The sequence below is a fragment of the Argentina anserina genome, chromosome 5 (assembly GCF_933775445.1).
Source record: "Argentina anserina chromosome 5, drPotAnse1.1, whole genome shotgun sequence".
NCBI lineage: Eukaryota > Viridiplantae > Streptophyta > Magnoliopsida > Rosales > Rosaceae > Argentina > Argentina anserina.
In genome coordinates this window covers 18,067,377-18,088,332 of record NC_065876.1, presented here as the reverse complement: position 1 = coordinate 18,088,332, position 20,956 = coordinate 18,067,377, and the positions used below count along the sequence as shown (strand labels likewise).

The 20,956-nt window shown below is 36.8% G+C and overlaps 2 protein-coding genes across 3 annotated transcripts; both read left to right on the top strand.

Annotated features, from left to right (window-relative positions):
- The first annotated feature begins 546 nt into the window (after positions 1 to 546).
- On the top strand, positions 547 to 1,273 carry LOC126795651 (uncharacterized). The gene is made up of 2 exons (XM_050522447.1): positions 547 to 878; positions 1,066 to 1,273. The coding sequence occupies exons 1-2, from the start codon at positions 547 to 549 to the stop codon at positions 1,271 to 1,273; spliced, it is 540 nt and encodes a 179-aa protein (XP_050378404.1).
- Positions 1,274 to 9,979: 8,706 nt separating this feature from the next.
- On the top strand, positions 9,980 to 13,953 carry LOC126796503 (replication protein A 32 kDa subunit B). Of its 2 annotated transcripts, XM_050523345.1 has the most exons (9): positions 9,981 to 10,269; positions 10,407 to 10,508; positions 10,589 to 10,686; positions 10,791 to 10,832; positions 10,944 to 11,021; positions 11,486 to 11,564; positions 11,709 to 11,768; positions 11,897 to 11,976; positions 13,527 to 13,953. In XM_050523345.1, exons 1-9 carry the CDS (start codon positions 10,171 to 10,173, stop codon positions 13,678 to 13,680), a joined length of 792 nt encoding a protein of 263 aa, XP_050379302.1. In that variant the 5' UTR covers positions 9,981 to 10,170; the 3' UTR covers positions 13,681 to 13,953. The 2 variants fall into 2 exon arrangements, with proteins under 2 accessions (XP_050379303.1, XP_050379302.1); XM_050523346.1 differs by lacking the exon at positions 10,791 to 10,832 and having other exon boundaries at positions 9,980 to 10,269.
- The last annotated feature ends 7,003 nt before the right edge of the window (positions 13,954 to 20,956 follow it).

Here is a 20,956-nt window from a genome sequence, read left to right as displayed (position 1 = left end):
TATATGACGCACTGTGGATCATAAAGATGTTGGTGTAGAAAAATGAGCAATGCTAGAGAGACCTTTGTTGAGAAAAATCTGTCATATTAATTGTAATAGGTTGTGTATGAGTTGTAAAACTTTCTTATGTGTAGTAATGAGTTGTATATGAGTTGTCTCAATATTCCAACTGCTACTATAATGCTCATAGTGCAACATCAATAACAATACACTTCACTCATTTCTTTTCTTCTCTTTTACATGGTATCAGAGCTTCCTCCATGTTTCCTCTTGCTTTTCCTACATTCATATAAGGCAGCAGTAGCAGGCAGCTCAAGGCAGCAATAGCAGTAGCAGCAGGCAGCTCGAGGCAGCAGCAGCAGCATAATTTCTCGTTCTCCCTCGCTGCATCTTAATTCTCATGCAACCTCTCCTATCATTCGTCATGGCTGGTGATGATGATGTTCTTTCACCAGGAAAATTAGTTCCCCTCAATTCCACAGAATCTCAAAATCCAAATCTCCCCTTTCAGATCTCTTTTATACTCATCCCTCTGATCACTCAGGCATGGTCCTAATTACTAAAGTCTTGGATGGGAACAACTACAATTGTTGGAAAAGGGATATGCTTCGAGCTTTGAATTCCAAGAACAAGCTTGGTTTTATCAATGGCACAATTGAGTCTCCTTTAGAAAAGACTGATCCAGATTACTACAAAACATGGACTCGGGTCAACGACTTAGTGCAGCAGTGGATCACCAATGCTGTCAGTCAAGACATTGCTGAAAGTCTCACCTATTACTCTTCCGCTCAAGAGGTATGGGAGGACTTACATGAACGATTTTCACGAGGTAATGTCTCTCGAATTTTTGAGATTCAGCGAGATATAGCTTGTCATAAGTAAGAGCAATATTCAATCTCAACTTATTATACAAAACTGAAAGGTTTTTGGGATGAATTGACTTTCTATTCTGAGGTTTCACACAGCTCCCAAGGAAATCAACAGAGACTAATGCAATTTGTAATGGGTTTGAATGATACTTACAGTGTTATTCGCAGTCAGATTCTTTTGATGAACCCTTTGCAGTCAGACTAATGCAATTTGTAATGGGTTTGATGAATTGACTTTCTATTATGAGGTTTCACACAGCTCCCAAGGAAATCAACAGAGACTAATGCAATTTGTAATGGGTTTGAATGATACTTACAGTGTTATTCGCAGTCAGATTCTTTTGATGAACCCTTTGCCTACAGTCCGCCAAGCTTACGTTGTTATTACCCAAGAAGAGAAGTAGCGTCTACTCAATGCTACACATCCAGCCGAGTCCAGCGGTAGTGCAGCCATGGCGGTCAGAAACTTTATCAGATACTTTGGCAGATTCACAAATCAAGAACAAGGAGCAGGCCCAGTTTTAATTAGGAGAGAGGGAGATTTGAGCCAAATCCCCGACAACATTCTGGCAGATTCAGTTCTCAAGAACGGCGACAAGGATCAGGGAGAGCCCGCCCTCAATGCGTCTACTGTGGACACCCTAGACATTGGGTTCAGACTTGTTTTAAACTGATCGGCTATCCTTCTGGTCACCCAACGGCAAAGCAAACTTAGCATACTTCCACTCCTAAGCCAAATTCCAACACTGGTTTTCAAGTTCCATTTGCCAACAACGTTTCTAGCGTTGTAAGTTCTCATGCTGGGCCTTCAGTCACTCTATCACACTTCTGACTGGCAAAGTTCCCATTGGTTGTCGTTGGGTATATAAGATCAAGCACAAAGCAAACGGCTCTGTTGAACGTTATAATGCCCAGTTGGTTGCCAATTGTTTCACTCAGTTAGAAGGTGTGGATTATCAGGAGACTTTTTCCCCTACTGCTAAAATTACTGGTGTCCGTTGTCTCTTAGCTTTAGCAGCTGCTCGTCGTTGGAAATAACACCAACTGGATGTGAATAAAGCTTTCCTTCATGGTGAATTATCAGAGGAAATATGTCTCCTCCGCCAGGTCTTTGGCGACAGGGGGAGGAGAATCTGGTATGTCGATTGCACAAGTCTGTGTATGGTTTGAAACAGGCTTCAAGGCAGTGGTTTGAGAAGTTTTCTGATGCAGTAAAGTCAACCGGGTATGTTCAATCTAAAGCTGATTATTCATTATTCACTAAGAAGAAAGGGAATTTATTTACTGCACTTTTGATTTACGTTAATGATATATTGATTACTGGGAATGACTTAGAGACAATTGTTGCACTTAAGACTTTCTTGCATAGTCAATTTCATTTCAAGGATCTTGGAGATTTAAAGTATTTTCTTGGCATTGAGGTTTCAACTCCAAAACGTGGTATCTTTATCAGTCAATGTAAATATGCCTTGGAGATTATTGAAGATGTAGGATTATTAGGGGCTGATTCGACAAATACTCCTATGGAAAAAAGGCTTGAAATTGTCGGAGCATAGTGATCTGCTCAAAGACCCTGAGAAGTACAGGAGGTTGATTGGCCGGCTCATATATCTCATTGTGTCCCGTCCTGATATTACCTATGTCGTCCATGTCCTTAGTATGTTCATGAATCAACCTAGGAAGACGCATTGGGAAGTAGCATTAATGGTGGTACGTTACTTGAAAGGTGCTCCAGGACAAGGTTTATTCTTTTCTTCCATCAGTGATTTAAGGTTGAGAGCCTATTGTGATTCCGATTGGGCAGGATGTTCGATCACAAGAAGATCTACAACCGAATACTTTGTCTTTCTTGGATCTTCCTTGGTCTCTTGGAAGTCTAAGCGCCAAAAGACAGTGTCTTTATCTTCAGCAGAGGCTGAATATCGTGCTTTTACAGACACATGTTGTGAGTTGACTTGGTTACGTTGCTTACTCAAGAATTTGGGCATGTTACTTCATGAGCCAGCTTTGTTATTCTGTGACAACAAGGCTGCACTCCACATTGCAGCCAATCCTATTTTTCATGAGCGAACAAGGCACATTGAGATGGACTGCCATTATATCCGAGACAAAATCCTAGATGCTTCTTTGGCACAAGACATGTAAGTTCTTCCTATGAACTAGCTGATGTTCTCACTAAACCATTGGGGAAAGACATCTTTATTCCTATGATTTGCAAGTTAGGAGTGCAAGACATCCACTCTCCAACTTGAGGGGGAGTGTTGAGAAAAATCGGTCATATTGATTGTAATAAGTAGTGTATGAGTTGTAAAGTTTCTTTATGTGTAGTAATATGTTGTGTATGGGTTGTAAAGCTTTCTTATGTGTAGTAATGGGTTGTATATGAGTTGTCTCAATATTCCCACTACTACTATAAGCTCATAGTGCAACATCAATAACAATACACTTCAGCAATTTCTTTTCTTCTCTTTTACAACCTTTTCCATTCTTATCACGTCACCACATGCTTTATGTGTGATCTATTTCAGGTCCCTCTATATGCCAAGACATGCATTTCTAGCATCTCTTTCTTTCGTTCTTTCTTTCTTTTTCTTGTTAAGAGCTTTGTAGTTCCAACAGCAAGTAGGGAGTTACGTTTGCAAGAGTTGAGACTTGAGAGATGATTGTACGACTGCGCTCAGGCATTGCCAGACGATGAATTGAACCTCTAGCTAATTGCTCTTAACACTAATTCATGAATCAGTGTCTCAGTATCTTTTACGTACTTGAACAAACCTCAAGGAGTATAACTTGATCAAAGGATGTCGACCTTTTTTGTTGTTTTTGAAACGATGAGCGGCTAGCTTTAGCAACACCAAGTTCGTTGTACGCTTTATAACATTTCTTTACTTGTGATCATTTTGCTTACATGATCTGTAAAAGGAAGACACAGAAATAAACACCACACTTTGAAAGAATCATATAATGCAATGTAAGGGGTCATCATGGGATGGTTAGAAAGAGAGGAGTAAAGTTAAAGATAGCCAAACTCAGTTGGACACATGCATGCACAATCACACCGGCAAATCTAAGTGAAAATAAAACGTGGAGATGCATATAATATATGATACTGTATATAGTTCACTACACTATAACAGACTTAATAGTGAGATTGGCATTTTCTTCTTGGCACCCAAAAAGTTGAGAAAAATCCACAATGGAGAGGAAAAGGCAGGAAGGAATAAGATGAGGATATGCTGCTTAAGGTTATTCAGCTCTTTATATAACAGGGAGAGGCATCTTCTTTTCTCTGGTTTTTCCATCTCTTTTCAGCTTACAACGCATGGACAGTAAGAGTGGAAGAATCTCTCATGCCAAGAAAGAGCGTTTTCGAGGCTCAGATAAGGAGCTGACAAGTACATGTAGCAGCCGAATCGGAATGTCCCCGGCCCAAATAGAACCCGGAAAAGCAGCTGCTGAAGAATGTTCATGGCATAATCCTTCGGATATCCTATTTTCTAGTCACCTAGATAGCCTTGTTCCATTTCCATCTCTTGAAGCCTAGACCCCAAATGGAGTGTATATATACACATTGCGTTGGACAACCATTGAAACCAGAATTCGAAGGGTGGCGAAGACTAGGTTTGAAGAAGAGAAGCTGTCGATTACTATTTCCTAAGCAAATCACTCATAGGGCTCCTCCCTATTGGCAGGCACTGGTGAATGGTGTAACGTATAGAATCACTTTCATTCATCTCCTGCCAAAGGAGAGTTGCCCTGCGATTGCTTTGGCTTAATAACCGTTGCAACTATATGTATTCAGCTCAGTATGGAATCCAACATAGGTAAGCGTAAGTGTTCTTGGTAGTTTTATAGTCCGGTATCCGGCGTATATATAAGAATATGGCGTTTTGCTACTTAAATGTTCTTCTTTACTTCATTATGGTACTTCTTTCTGACTTAAACATACAAAGTACGTAGCTTTACCATATGTGGTTTTGAAAAATGCAGTACATATGACAGAAACGCTGCGGGCTGAGATATATAGGAAGAACAAGAGCCATGTAGCTGATGGTAGAGGCTATGCAGACTTTCTACTTTTCTAAGAAAAAAAATGGCGGAGTTTTTACAAGATTCAGTGATTTATTGTGAAACTAATATCAAACAGTCAATATATTTGCCTTTCCAATATATTATCTTTTCAGTTTTTGCTCGTCCAAATTGTGTATCAGATATGTCGTTTTTCATTAAGCCATACTCTTGCATTTGCCTATTTCAGTGATATATGATATATTTTATGTAATAACCCGATTTTTCTCGGAACGATTTATTGGATTGATTTTAAATTTGTAAAGTTTATGAAATTCAATAAAACGTATTTTGTTGCTTTGCGACGTTGCAAATCGAAAACGGAAACGTTATCAGAACTTTTATTTAGAAAACGTTACGTTCCGCGACGTGAGAATCGACTTTTACTCCGTCGCTCGTTTGTGAAAACTTCCTTCACGAATGTTGTAGAGCTCGTCGATACGAGTTCGTGGACACGTCACGCGTTCGAATCAGACGTCGGACGTTTAAGTTATTAACGTCGGAAGTTAGTTTCTGATTTTGGAAACGAGTATAAAAAGTAAATTATTGAGATTAGGGTTTCCATTTTCGGAAACCCCTCTCTCTCTCTCCTCACCTGCCTCCCTCTCCTTCTCTCTCCCCGATCGCTCTCTCTCCCTCTCTCAAAAAATCCACGCCGGCGATCTCGCCGACCAGCTCGCCGTGGCACTCACCGCCTAGCCCAGAGGCATTGCGCGACCCTCCGCAGTCGACCCCGAGCTCGACACGCCATCCCACGCCGTGCCGGAGCTCCACCAGCGACTCCAAGATTCGTCAGAATCCGCCTCCGTCCTAGGCGCATCTCCGGCGACTCTCCAGTGTATCCAAGACACGATTTAGGTATGGGTTTGCTTGATTTGTTGGTTGTTGTGCTTTGTGTATGGATTTGTGATGTTTTGATGGTGGATCGAAGGAGGAGGACCGGAGGAGGAAATGGGGGAGATACCGCCGCCTTAGGCGGCGCATGTGGGTGCGTGTGGTAGCCTAGTGGCGGTCTGAGACCGTAGGAGGGTGGAGGAGGAAGAAAGGAAGAGTTTTGGGGCGGCGGTGGCGTGCTACGCGCCGGTTATAGAATCGGCGCATTGGCCCCACGCGCGGTCGTCGGAGGTGGCACGTGAATAGTGTTTTTGAAACAGTTAAATTATAAATGTAAATTTATTTTATGTACGGTAAATGTAAATTTATTTTATGTACGGTAAATGTAAATTTATTTTATGTACGGTAAATGTAAATTACATTCAGTAAATGTAAAAGTAATTTCAGAATAGTAAATCAGTAATTATTATTTACTGGACAATATTTATTGTGAATAGTACATGTATGTACATAAATACGTAAAGAGTATGAATTTGTAAATGAATACGTATTTAATATGTATTGAATAGTAAAAACGTGAATAGTAACTCTGTGAATAGTACTTTCGTAAAACCAGAAATTGCTGAACAGTAAAATATTATTATTGTTTCGGCATTTAAGGTTTACGTAACGATTCTAAATTCTTTTCTTATCTTTTCAAGGTGATCGATAATTCAAGTAAATGATTTACTTTCGGAATCGTGGAATTATGATAGGAGCACATAGTGTGACGTTCTTAATGTATATATGCCCTATTCTTATGCCTTGTTACTTCTTATTTAGTTGTTTTAGGTTCATATTTTTCATTTGTGTGTTTTAAGTAGAGCTATGACGAAATTGAATGATTTGATGATGAAATTGTGCTAACTGTTAGAACTCCTTATTTAGCTAGGATTCCTTACTCGACTAGGACTCTACTTTCCTATTTTTATTCTTTCATATTCCTTAATCGTCGAATTCTTTTCAGGAAAGACAAATCATATTTGGAAAGGAAGTAGTGATGTCGTGATGCATTCCTAGTGAGACAAGGAAATCATCTCCGAGTGGAACAAGGAGAAGAAGAGGCCGGCCTAGCTATTCTTAGTTGGACAAGGAGAGATGCCGTGCAGCCCATATATGTCTCCCTATTGGATTTGGTTTCCCAAATCAAGTTGGATTTGGAGTACATGAATCAAAATCCATATCAAAGAAAATTTCAGCTTTCCAATTGGACTCTATCTCCTACAAGGGACGGCAAAGAGGGTTTTGTGACTCCTATATATAGAGGCACGGCCTCCCTATTCATTCGTCATCAACCTTGCACACAAGCACAAGCCTAGCTCTGTCGAATCAATCCCTCACCCTTTCAAGAAATCCTAAAACCGATTTCACCATTCTCCACCATCATCCTTAGCCTTCAAGCATGCTTGTGAAGAGGTTCCATCCCCTTAGAAAGCCATGGCTATACTTTGTGAGATCGCTTGATTGATAAAATGTAACCATGATTCTCTCTATGTCTATTTCGGTTTCTTAGTTTTTCTTGTTCTTGGATGAGCATGCGATTTGTGTAGAGTAATCTTGTTTCAATTTTGTCTATGAAATAGCTACTTGATTCAATTTATATAAAGATGCGATTTCATGTTTTAGTTCTATGAATTTTGGTTTCTGCCGTGACATGTCTTTGTGTGATTTCGAAAGTATCTATGTGTTATGCGCTTGTAGCATGATATTTAGGTTGTTGGATTTATGACTTATGCTATGAACATGTTTATCTCTTCTATGTGATTTTCAGAATTGCATGATTGTTGGTTAAGTAGGTGACATGCTTAATGAATTCAATATGCGTGGCTTTGAAGTTGCATGGTAGGATAAGTATGTTAGATTTCGATTAGAACCGCTTGGAATGAATCGAATGTGTTAAGTGTCTATGTGTTTAGGTTACTGCTTAGGATCCTAATTGCGTGATCCAACCTTAGTCATTCATGATAATGTCTCGGCATGATTCTTAAAGGAGGACTAGAACTTGTTTTCGTTAGCTTTGTATGATTTGTTTTGGTGATGTATTATGTGTTAGTTGGTTGATCTCATGTATATAGTAGTTTAGGTTTTATTTTATATTTTTATCTTTCAATCCGATCATATATATCAACTCTTTTATATCTTTATGAATTCGTTGTTAAGTGTTGTGATCCTAAGCCCTGGATGGATCTCCGGTTTGTGAACGATACCCTCTTGCGTTATACTACTAACGATGCTTACAGGGTTAAATATTATTGTCGAGTAATCGAGTAATCATCAAATTACACTTGAGATTATAAGGTGAGTAAAACCTCACATTACGAATCTAACCTTGCGGAGATTCGGGATTATGCTGAATTATAAAGAACGAAATATGACATGTATATGATATAGTGGAATGTGTATTTGTATAAATGGTAAATAGGTATATTTATATAGTTTGCTATATTATATACTGTCATGATTTCGTTGTGAATAAGTTCATTTTGGTGATGAGATTTATATATTGAGCATGTTGATTTGATTTGTACAATATAATGCGATGATTATAGTATGTGGTTTTAACGTGGAGTTTGTTAAAACGTTTTGTCTTCGGACGTGTTTATGTCTTCGGACGAGTTTTTGTCTTCGGACGTGTTTTATGTCTTCGGACGTGTTTTATGTCTTCGGACGTGTTTTATGTCTTCGGACGAGTTTATGTCTTCGGACGTGTTTTATGTCTTCGGACGAGTTTATGTCTTCGAATGTGTTTTCTGTCTTCGGACGTGTTGGCATGTCGGAACCTAGCTTTTGGCCCGGCGAAAGTTACGATACAGTTAGAGCTATAGTCTGTCTGCCATGGTACTGCATATGAGGTAACAGATGGGTTATCGTCTTATGAGTACCCATATATTTTTGATATTGGATGACAGATGGTTGTCCAATGTCGGCGGCGTACTACATGAGGGGTAACAGAGGTGTACCAACGCTCATGAGTACCCGTATTATAAATGCATTTAGGTAAACATAGGGGTTGCCCAATTCTCATGAGTACATATATTTTCACATTATTAGACAACCAGATGGGCCGTCTAATGAGACATGAGTGTATTTATAATTGTTGATTTGTAGATTTTCGTATATATTGTTATGCGAGTTGTATTTGTTATTTTACTTATACGAGCTGCAAAGCTTACCGGGTTTGTGTTTACAATCCCGGTGCACCTATTCGATGGTGTAGGGGACAATTCCGCAGGTGTCGATTAGTGAAAATTGAAGGACAACTCTGAAGACTCGAAATTGTTTATTTTTCATCTTGTGGTGAGGATTTTGTGTGGATTTATGTGAGCATTTATACATTTCCATTTGTTATAATGTCGAATTATAAATTTGGTTTGTAATAATCGGTTTGACTAAGTTGTATTTTGAACTCAGAAATGATCCGCTGTGACATTTAAAATGATTTCGATTTATTGAGATTGTTTTAGAGTTTTTTATGACTTCGAAATTAGAGTTTCATACTCGAAATTTTGGGGTCGTGACATTTTATCTCTCAAATGTTTTAGTTGAGCTACTTTTTGTTTATCCTTATTGAAATTTTTGGAAGTGTGCCTGTATAGATTGTGTCCTCTCCTTTTCTAAACATCATTTGAGGGAAGTTTAATTGCAGTGCACAATGGTTCTCTAACCTTTATACAAAAGTGTTTGACTATTAAATTGATTATTTTGTTCCAAAGTAGTGTTTTGGAATTTCAAAGGAATTACAAATGGCTGCACTTGATCTTAATTCTTGTTCTACTCTTGCGGTTCATTTGTTTCCATCACTCAACTATAAAAGTTCTTCATATTACTTTCCTCACCTGTGTTGATTCATTCTTATTGTGTTTAACCAAAGGTGGGATTTATAAAAAAAATACTGGAATTTATTCTATTGTTTCTCTGCTATTCTAGAGTGCAGCATGTTTCACTTCTTTTCTCATTCTCTTCCCATCTCTAATAGACTCTTATTGCGAAACATCAGAGATTTACGCACTTGGGAAGTTCCATATATCAAGGTTTAGTGTGTGTGTGTATACATATATATTGGTCTTATTGTAATATTTTTCATATGAACAGAAAACCATGCATCTTATCTTTGATTGACTGTAGTAAAGTTGCTTTATTATTTACATATATTTCAGTCTACTGAAATGTATCTAAGAGTTCCCTTGCTTATGTTCATATGAAAGCTTCTAAGCGTTTCAGTGATATCAATTTAGTCCAGATTGGTCTTGATAAAAGAAAAAAAAAACCTTTTTGGGAAGAATAAATAGAAACACAGTATCGCCGTCTTCTTTACCCGAATCACTACTCTCTAGGTTTTCTCAGAAATCAGAAGAAACCGATGAACGTGAGCCAATTCGACGGAAGCGCCGCCTTCCACGGCATCGGGTTCATGCCCCCCTCCAACGCAGCCCCCGAACCGTCTTTTTTTCCTTCCAAGGTGATTCACTTGTCGGTTTCAATTATCCAACTGAGGCTTTCTAACTCTCACTCTTAGCTAGATTAGGGTTTATGATTTCTTAGATGAAATTGCTCAATTAGAGTATGTACTAAGGCTTTCCGTGATTCTTTTCTCAGAATCGTGAAGTCCAAACACTGCTTTCAGTGACCCTGAAGCAGATTCATGATGCTATCGCCGGCGAGAATGGCTTCTTTATTGACGACGTCGATGTCTCCACTGTGAGTTGTTTTCAATCTGTTTCGAAAAAAGTTTCGGTTTCTTTGTGGTGGAAGGTTCTGAGTTTTTGATTATGTTTCAGGTGAAGCTTGTGGGAGTAGTGCATGAATTTGTTGGGAGAGTTACAGATGCTACTTTCACTGTTGATGATGGCACCGGACGCATCGAATGCAACAGATTGTGTGTTTCCTTTCTTTTTTTTTCTTGTCTAACGATTCTCTCTTGGTGAATTTTGTGATTCTCTATGTTTGTAAATGACTTGTTTTTTTTTTGTTTGCGTGTAGCTGTCTAGATGAAATAGACAGTGCCGAAGTTGAAGCAATCTCGTATGTTTAGGGCAAAGGGATTCACATTTGTGATTGCATTCTGTTATGTTATAATATATTTTTAAAGATTTTATTGTTAGCTCATTGCATCATCTTCATATATGATTTTAGGAACGGAATGTATGTCCGGGTTCATGGGTGCTTGAAAACCTTTCAGGGGAAGAAGACCATACAAGCGTTCTGTGTTAGGTACATTTCCATTCTCTTTGTTCTTGCAGAAGAATAATTGTGTATTTCGGCTACAGGGTAAACTGAAGTGATAGCCAATTGTTATTGTCAGCATTTTCTTTGCGTTTGTTCCTTGTAAAAGTGTTATTGTTAGCGTGTATTTTCTTTTGACTTCTAAATTGTCGCTACCGCTGAATGTTTATTGCAAGACGCACAAGAGAGATTGTACACTTGAGAATTATACATAGCATTTTTAGCAATTAAATTTTTTAAGACAAATAGTTCCTCAAGTGTTATTAGTTTAGTAAATTTATTGAAACTACCACTGTTGGTTCAATAACTACAACAGTTGGTATAAATTATGTTAAACCAGATAGAAGTTACCATTGAATGACTATCCTGCAGTCCAGATCAGTGGCTAAACTACAACATTTGGTATGAATTTTGTTAAAGTTTCACCATTCATGAAGCTGATGTAATTTCAGGCCAGTGGATGACTATGATGAGATTGCAAGCCACTTTATTGAGTGTATGTATGTCCATCTGTACAACACCAAGCTATCGGTACTTATCTAACTACTCAGAATGTGATTGTGTCTTGTTGCCACACAATAATTCATTGATGTGGAACATTATGCTCTGTTTTTTTTTCTGATGTGTATATGTTTTTATTTTTTTTCATGTCTGTACCTGTACATGTGATGGCAGAAATCACAGGTTGGTGCAGGTGTCACAACTCAGTCATATATGACAATTCCACAAAGTCAGGTCAGTTTTTCATTTAGAGACTTCAGTCTGTTATATTTTCCCTCTATTTAGGGATTTGTCTGTTATATCCGTAGTTTTGTACTGTATTTCTTCTTTCCTTCACTGGTCCGTTTGATGTTCCCGCTCAGGTACCTGGACAATATAGCCTTGATGGACAGAGAAGCCTTGAAGAAAATGTCTTACAAGTTTTGAACTATCCTCCGTACTTGTGAGTACCCATGGCCTCAAAAATATTTTCTATATGTATAAGAACACTTTCTATGACATAGCAAAACAGCATCAGTGTCAACTGACTGTTAATCTAGATTCGCAAGGCATTGTCTTGCTGCAAACAGTGGCATTCTCATGTCTCACATGGACTTGGTATTTATCTAATTGTTGAACACGAGACTATGTTCTTACAAGTTTTGAACTATCCTCCGTACTTGTGAGTACCCATGTCCTCAAAAATATTTTGATATTTTCTATATGTATAAGAACACTTTCTATGACATAGCAAAACACCATCAGTGTCAACTGACTGTTACTCTAGAATCGCAAGGCATTGTCTTGCTGCAAACAATGTCATTCTCATGTCTCACATGGGCTTGGTATTTATCTAATTGTTGAACATGAGACTATGGTCTTCTGTCCTTGACTAATGAACACTCCAATACTAACACTTTTTGGATCTTTGTTGACCTTGGAACAAAATTCTTAGCATGCTTAAATTAGAATTCCATAAATGACCTGTTTGATTTTATTACGAGCGTTTCCTTCTTGAAAGGAAGAAGGCTATGTTCTAGGGTCTAGAGGTTAGTAATCCCATTTGATTTGGCAAGTACTGATTATCTTTTCCATGACTAAATAACCAGTTCTAACGGTACAAAACAATCTGTATCAGAAGAAATCATCTGTGATGAATAGTCATATTTTTATCTATGTAGATAGGCTGAATAAATGAGAGTGATAATTGGTTGAATAAAAATCAGACAGCCAATGATAAGATAGTTAAAGAAAGGATAGAGAAAAAGAGCCCCTGGATTAGATTGTTTACTTCTCTGGTTTTCTATCAAAATATGAGAGATCTACATTGTATATGCTTCTCCTCAAGAACCTATCCAATGTTGATAGCTGGTAAATGTGTACTAATTGTAATGAGATCATAATGTTCTCGATTCCATTGTTTTGGAGGTTGCTGAGGTTTGACTAGATTTTGGTAATATCTGTTCTCGGTCAAAAAAATTGTTCTTATGTCATTTGTAGATTCTGTCAATGTGGTATAACAAAATCCTCAACGGAAGGCTTAGAATAGTAGCATTCAATAACTATATATATATATTTCCTTTATTGAAGTGATCCTTGTTATCTTAGTACTCCAATTTTAGTTTTTCCAATTTTCTCCAGTATTTGCATGTGCTCTTATAACCACCCAACATAGTTGCCTACATTTGTATGTACTATATTATTACTGTGGTGGAGTACGCTTTCCTGCCATATCCGGCAAGATTTCATACCAGGCACATGTGGAGAGGGTTTAATGGATAATGTAAAAATCAATCAGTGGGGTTTATGAGGAACAAAAAAGTTGTCATAGTTACGTTGGGCATGAGATTATGGATGTACTAGTGTGCTATACATCTCTAAATATAGTTGTACAATATTGTATTATTGGTAAATTATTTCTCTTGTATGAATTTATGTCAAATTCTGCATGTTTGGATTCCTGTTCTATCCTTTCTTTTTTCTATCTATGACTAGCTCTTATTTCATTTTAAGGCAAGGGGGAGCACACATTGAGACAATTGCCCAAGTACTGAAAGTACCAGCACAGGATATCTCGTCAGTGTCTCGCGCTCTCTCGAATCTTGTGGAGGTTGGCAGAATATACGAGTTTGATAAATCTTGGTATAAATCCCTTGCCAATGGTTGAGCACAGCTAACAGAAAATGGTTGTGGTATCAATTGGGTAGTATCGTAGTACTGTTTCACTTTGTTATGTGAAGCCTTGAAGTTGAACTAGACTTGAGAGGCATCTTGTATGTTCTCCTATTAGCACTTAAACACCTGTGTTAAATTACTGTTGTCATTTTATATTTAACTCTCAGTAATTGATCTTTAGGTGTTTCTTCTTTAATCTGCAATTAGAATTTGCATCAGCAAGATACTCTTATTTAGAGCTTCTATACTGGATAAATTTAGAGTAGATTTGCCTCTTTGATGCTTAAGCCTTCTATGAGTTCCACCATAGCTGGGGAAGGCTATTCCCAGAGTTTACTCTTAGGCCCTGTGTATCACATAATATAAAGCTTGGTTTTAGAGTTTCTAGGGGTAGAAACACAAACCTTTTCGATTTTGAATTTAATCTAATTATTCTGATCACAGAAGTTAAGCATGAGAAAATGGATTAATATCTCTTGCTAGACTTTTCCTTCAGGCGGACAACACTCAAACGCTCTTTAAATTTTCTCAAGTTGTATGGTTCTCGAGCTATTGACATATTGGATGCCACTTCATGAGCCAGAATACCAGGTAGAGCTCATAGTACCAATTTCGTTGTGGTACAATTTTTATTTGCTGATTGCTAAATTTTGTGAATAGAGGTGGCAAGTAGGCTGAAAACATCGAGCCCGACACTGGCCTGGCTCGTTAAAAAGCAGCTCGACAGGACCCGTTCGCGGCCCGGCCCAACCTGAGCATGTTATTTAAATGGGTCGGACCGGGTCTAAATATTTAAGCTCATGGGCCGGGCCGGGTTCTCAGACCCGACCTGTTAAATTCGTGTGCCGGCCAAATTTTATATTTAAAAAATAAATATTTAAACAATTATAATGCTGAGAATTGATCTGGCGTCAATAAGTTGCATGAGCCTATAAGTGGAAAAATATTATACATTTAAATCAAAACCTCTTGACTATTTCAATATTTTATCTACATTATTTCAGTAATATTATTATAGTGAAAAAAAATGTTTTATTTTGACATATGTGACGTTTTATAAATAAAATTATAAAATATATTGTAATATTTTATTAATTTTACTATTATAAATAATTATATAAAACAAATTAGCAAAGTTTATTGTAGCAACTAGCAACTGCTCATATTTAAAAATGAGGTGGTCTCTCCTGATGAAGTGGTCCTCTCTAGGTATTTTGCATGTCTAAATGTTGTTGAACTTGTCGTTATAGTTTTTGTCTACTACTTTCATGTGCTTACTCTACATGTTGACAAGCCTTTTAATCATCTGAAGTATACATTATGGGGAAAAGTGAGATTTTTTATATTTATGGTCTACTTCTGAGTAATTTTCATTTATAAAAATACACTTTCTAGATAAATGTTCTTCAACTTGTCGTTATGCTTTTAGTCTATTATCATGTGCTTAGTCTACATGTTTGACTAGCCTTTTAATCGTCTGGACTCTGGAAGTAGACATTCTAGGAAAAATTGAGATTTCTTATATTTATCGTCTACTTCTATCTGGTCATTTATCTACATACTTGACTAGTAATTTTCGTATATAGAAGTAGATTTTTTGGAGAAATGTTCTTCAATTTGCCATTATGCTTTTAGTCTACTACTTTCATGTGCTTAGTCTATATGTTTGACGAGCCTTTTAATCTTCTAGAAGTATACATTATGGGAAAATGTGAGATTTCTTATATTTATCGTCTACTTCTATGTAGGCATTTATCTAAATTACTTGACGAGTAATTTTCGTTTATAGAAGTACACTTTCTGGAGAAAATATTCTTCAGCCTGTCACTATGCTTTTAGTCTACTATTATCAGGTGCTTAGTCTACATGTTTGACGAGCCTTTTAATCGTTGGAAAGTAGACATTCTGGGAAACTGTGAGATTTCTTATATCTATCGTCTACTTCAATCCAATCATTTGTTCACATACTTTACGAGTCACTTTCCTTTATTGAAGTAGACTTTAAGGAAAACAATTCTTCAACTTGCCGCTATGCTTTTAGTCTACTACTTTTATGTGCTTATTTTACATGTTTGACGAGCCTTTTAATTGTCTGGAATTAGACATTCTAGAAAAATTTGAGATTTCTTATATTTATCGTCTACTTCTATATGGTAATTTATCTACATACTTGACTAGTAATTTTCGTTCATAGAAGTAGATTTTCTGGAGAAATGTTCTTGAACTTGCCGTTATGCTTTTAGTCTACGACTTTCATGTGCTTCTACATGTTTGATGAGTCTTTTAATCGTATGAAAGTAGACATTATAGGAAAATATGAAATTTTTATATATTTATCGTCTACTTCTACCTAGTCATTTGTCTACATACTTCACTAGTAATTTTCGTTCATAGATGTAGATTTTCTATAGAAATGTTCTTCAACTTGCCGTTATGCTTTTAGTCTACTACTTTCATGTGTTTAGTCTACATGTTTGACGAGCCTTTTAATCGTCTAGAAGTAGACATTCTGAAAAAAATATGAGATTTCTTATATATATCGTCTACTTCTATCTTTAACAAAAAAAAAAGTCTACTTCTATCTAGTCATTTGTCTACATACTTGATAGTCATTTCGTTTATAGAAGTACACTTCAGGAAAAATGTTGTTCAACTTGACGTGAGACTTTTAGTATACACCTTTCATGTGCTTAGTCTACATGTTTGACGATCCTTTTAATCGTCTGGAAGTAGACATTTAGGGAAAAGTAAGATTTCTTATATTTCTCGTTTACTTCTATGTAGTCATTTATCTACATATTTGTTTATAGAAGTATAATGCTTTTAGTCTACTACTTTCTACTTGCGGTTTGACTTTATATTTTACTTTAGGGTTTGACTTTCTATTTTGAGTTTAGAGGCATATCAAAGGTTGGGGCTCCTATATTCCCGACCTTGTGGTAATGTCATTGTACATTCTCTTACCCTTCGCGAAGGGAGGTTTCCGTAAGGTGGCGATCAATGAGTATATGTGTGGTTAAAGTACCTTTTCCGTTTTTATGACGATCACATGGTCAAATGATGCCCGATCGCTCCCAAATTTTAATTGCGTACCAAAATATACATATAACTAACTTCTAACGGTCACCAAGTCAAAAGGAATTACTTTGCTAATTGAAACCCTAAGTAACCCTCTATGTTGCTTAACTTTTGTACTAGGTTAACAAAGAAGTTACAACTTATTCAAGGAGCTATTTGAAATGGACCTCCATTAGTGAAAACTGAAACTGACTATTAGATGTGACATGCACTTAAAATAAGGGGGATGGTTAAAATTTGGGCCGAACAGACGTCGGTTCACCATCCAGTCGTTGGGAAAACCTAAAACACTACTAATATGTGCTATGGGTAGACCCCACCCCAGGACATTTCAGGGGTTGGGGATCCCGTATTCCCAACTTCGTGGTCATGTCCATCTACATTTCCTTACCCTTTGCGGAGGAAGGTTTCTAAAAGGCAGCGGTTAAGGAGTATGTGTGTGGTCAAAGTGCGGTTCTTTTGGTTTTAATGACGATCACACGGTTAAATGACGCCCGATCACTCTCAAATTTTAACCGCATACAAAAATATACATATATTTGACATCCAATGGCTACTTATTCCAAAGGAATTACTTTGCTAATTGAAACCCTAAGTAGCCCTCTATGTTGCTTAACCTTTGTACTAGGTTAACGAAGAAGTTGCAACTTATTGAAGGAGCTATTTGAAGCGGACCTCCATTAACGAAAATGACCATTGTATGTGACATGCACTTATAATTAGGGGGATGGTTAAAATTTGGGATGTAACGGGCCTCGGTAGACCATCCGATCATTGGAAAAACCTAAAACACCACGAATATGTGCTATGGGTAGACCCCATGCCGGGGAAATTTCAGGGGTTGGAGTTCCCGTATTCCCGAGCCCGTGGTCATGTCCTTCTACATTTCCTTACCCTTCGCGGAAGAAGGTTTCCATAAGGCGGCGGTCAAGGAGTATATGTGTGGTCAAAGTGCTTTTTTTCAGTTTTCATGATGATCATATGGTTAAATGATGCCCGATCGCTCTCAAATTTTAACCATGTACCACAATATATGTCAAACAAGTGATATGAATGTTTGTTTATGTGAACCACTTGAAAATTATTCTTGAGGATAGTTTTATCTTTTAGGTCTACTTATGTTTGCGTGTTGTGTGTACATGGTTAACATGACATTTTAACCGTGTGCCACAATATATGTCAAACAAGTGATAGGAATGTTTTCTTATGTGAACCACTTGAAAATTGTTCTTGAGGATAGTTTTATCTTTTAGGTCTACTAATGTGTGTGTGTTGTGTACATGCTTAACATGACATTTGCGTGTCTTTTAGTAGACTTTCTGGGTAAATGTTATTGGGCTTGCTCACCTTTTATGGTCTACTTCACTTTTTTGTTATCTACCTATTTGGCGAGTGATTTTCATTAATAAAAGTAGATTTTTTTCTGGATAAATGTTATTGAGCTTGATGTTATGTTTTTTGTCTTTTGTTTATCGTCCCACATATTTAACAAGTCATTAAAGTAGATTTTCTCGAGAAAAGTCTTTGAGCATGTTTATCATTAGTAGTATAAAGCAAGAGGGTATCGTTTACAAACCGAGGATCAAACCAGGGCATAGAATCACAAACATTTAACAACGAATTCATAAGAGTTTAATGATTTGATATAGGATCGGTATCAAAACAGAAAATAAAACCTAAATTAATATATACATGTGATCAACCAACCAACACATAAGCAATCACCAAACAAATCATGTAAGATCAAAGCCATCGAAATCTAATCTCAATCATGTTCATGCTGTAGGTATCACAGTTCCACTTAAGTTCAATCATGCATCAAGTTCCTACTTGGTTCCTAATACATGGATACATTCTGCTCAACTACTTGTCTTGCAACGAAATCTAACATACCAATTTATCATGCAATTACGTATCACATAGAGAAATCAACATGTTTAAGCACCTATCCAATGTCGAACTTAAGATCATAATCGGTGGGAGAACAAAGAACAAACAATTAATCGCTACTTGTATCAAAATCGTTTTCAACTTTGTATGATTAACATATGTAACATCAACTACTTGTCTTAATCATACATGCAATATAAGAACACGCCGAAAATTAATCAAGAACATGAACACTCACAGCATAAAACCTAAAATCATTGAATAGAAATCGAAAACTTTATATCATTACACAATTTGAAAAGTCACAACTATCTCATAGACAAGATTGAATTAAACTTTAACAAAATAAAAACAGAAATCATCCAAGAATTTAACGGATATAAGCTATAAAAGTTGTGTTACGGAATAAAAGAAAGTTTTATTAAGTTTTGTTTTTAATTACCTTACAAGTACCCAATCCCAAAAGAACATCAATACAGTGATCTAGTTATCCAGTTACGTCAAGTACACCTTCTCGCTCTTTTGTGTATCAGCGGACGCACAAGTGCATGACCGGTTCCCCCGCTCTGCCTGATGCGCACAGATGCATGACCAATTATTCCCCCCTCCCCCGCTCTGCTTATGTTGAGTTCGCTCAACATAAGTGTATGACCAGTTGTCGCCACACATTTCCTATTCTGATTTAGTCATTATAAGTGCATGACCAGTTTAGTTTTGGGTACAAGTTTGGTAATATTTAATTATAAGACTTTTCAGAGATCAAGTTTTTAAGAAGTATTACATATATTCTCAGTCTCGTTTTCCTTGTGAGATTTTATTATCTGATTTTTCCTTATGAGTTTACTATATAATGCAGTTGAAGTATTTCACATGTTGTACAAACCAGTGTTTTATTTATTCTAGTAAAGTTTCAGAAATTGCATGCAAAACAATTTACGAAAGAGAATTGATTTGAAGGAATCAAGGTTTTTAAGAAGCAGTTTTACTATTAAATAATTGTGTCCTCTCATGGCTCTAATTTTAGAGATTATGTTGAATTTTCGACATAATCATTTTCTAATTTTGGCTATACAGGTTCATCTCGGATTTCTAATTTTCGACATACATCTTTTTGACGAAATCAACTTTAGTCGCAATCACTGGTTTACAATTTCGTACTTCGTAATCGTATGTTATCATGTGATGTAATTGCTTTCGCTTTGTTTGGTCTCAAACAAAAACTGATAGCTGAGTCGTGGCAATATCCATATTTCGAGATTAAATTCTTGATTTGGTGTGAACTGTGAAGTAATTGGGCTTGTGGTCTGAGACAGCGACAACTGGGAGGCCTACATGAGTTTATTGTGCACAGGTGCTCGGCTAACATATTGAGGTTTTGGTTAGGCGAGCTGCTATCACTCAAGCTCTTACGCATGTGCTTTACCTGATAATTTTTTTTAGACATATTCTCTACTGATCACTTAAGCAACCAAGCACGGTGTAATTCCACATATTTCCCACGTAGGTCGTGTATGTGATGAGATTACCTCTGATCTTCTCCAAATTCAGATAGTTATTTTTTGCCCATGCTTATCGTCAAATCAAATTAGTAGCTCATCATTTAGCTAATTATGCTCGTGTTAATTTTTGGGACGTCGTTTGATCGATGTTTTGTTCTTCCAATTTTTAATACTGAGGTAATGGAGCTCTCATATTTAGTAAGGGTGTATTTGGATTAGGGGTGGACACGGGTCAGTACGGTTCAGTTTTGGACAAAACCCATAACCCAATTTAAATTTTAAATTCGGTTCGGTTCAGTTCGGTTTTTTCATTTTAGAGACTTTGACCCACAACCAAACCCAACTCACACGGTTCGGTTCGGTTTTTTTTTCTAGTTATACCCGTATGTAAAATATGTAATATTAGACATTAATTTCAAAGTACAAAATTTAACATAAAGATGAAAAACAAAATGTCTAATTGATTATTCCATACCAAATTGACTCTAACATCTCCACAGTTTATATTTAGCTCAAGTATAAAAAAAACTCGACTAGATTAAAATCAGATTTTGAGGAACAAAAATGTTCGCACTCCCTATGAGTTTAGGTAAATGAACCTCGCTAAGTCCATCATGTAAGTCGTCTGGTGTGAGATGTTATTGATACTGATTGGTTGATGATATGAAACATTAATAAAATCATTGATTAAAGAATTCAATTTTTTAATAAGCCTTCTTTCGGTTCGGTTCGGTTTTTTATTTTCGGTTCGATGTTTTTCGGTTTTCAGTTTTTTCGGATTCAATTTGAGTTCGAATATGG

Excerpts from the sequence above, each read along its gene's own strand:
- LOC126795651 (XM_050522447.1), top strand. The coding sequence starts at position 547 with ATGGTCCTAATTACTAAAGTCTTGGATGGGAACAACTACAATTGTTGG. Across the intron at positions 879-1,065 it reads CGAGATATAGCTTGTCATAA|TCAGACTAATGCAATTTGTA; the intron begins GTAAGAGCAATA and ends AACCCTTTGCAG.
- LOC126796503 (XM_050523345.1), top strand. The coding sequence starts at position 10,171 with ATGAACGTGAGCCAATTCGACGGAAGCGCCGCCTTCCACGGCATCGGG. Across the intron at positions 10,509-10,588 it reads ACGACGTCGATGTCTCCACT|GTGAAGCTTGTGGGAGTAGT; the intron begins GTGAGTTGTTTT and ends ATTATGTTTCAG. Across the intron at positions 11,769-11,896 it reads TGACAATTCCACAAAGTCAG|GTACCTGGACAATATAGCCT; the intron begins GTCAGTTTTTCA and ends GTTCCCGCTCAG.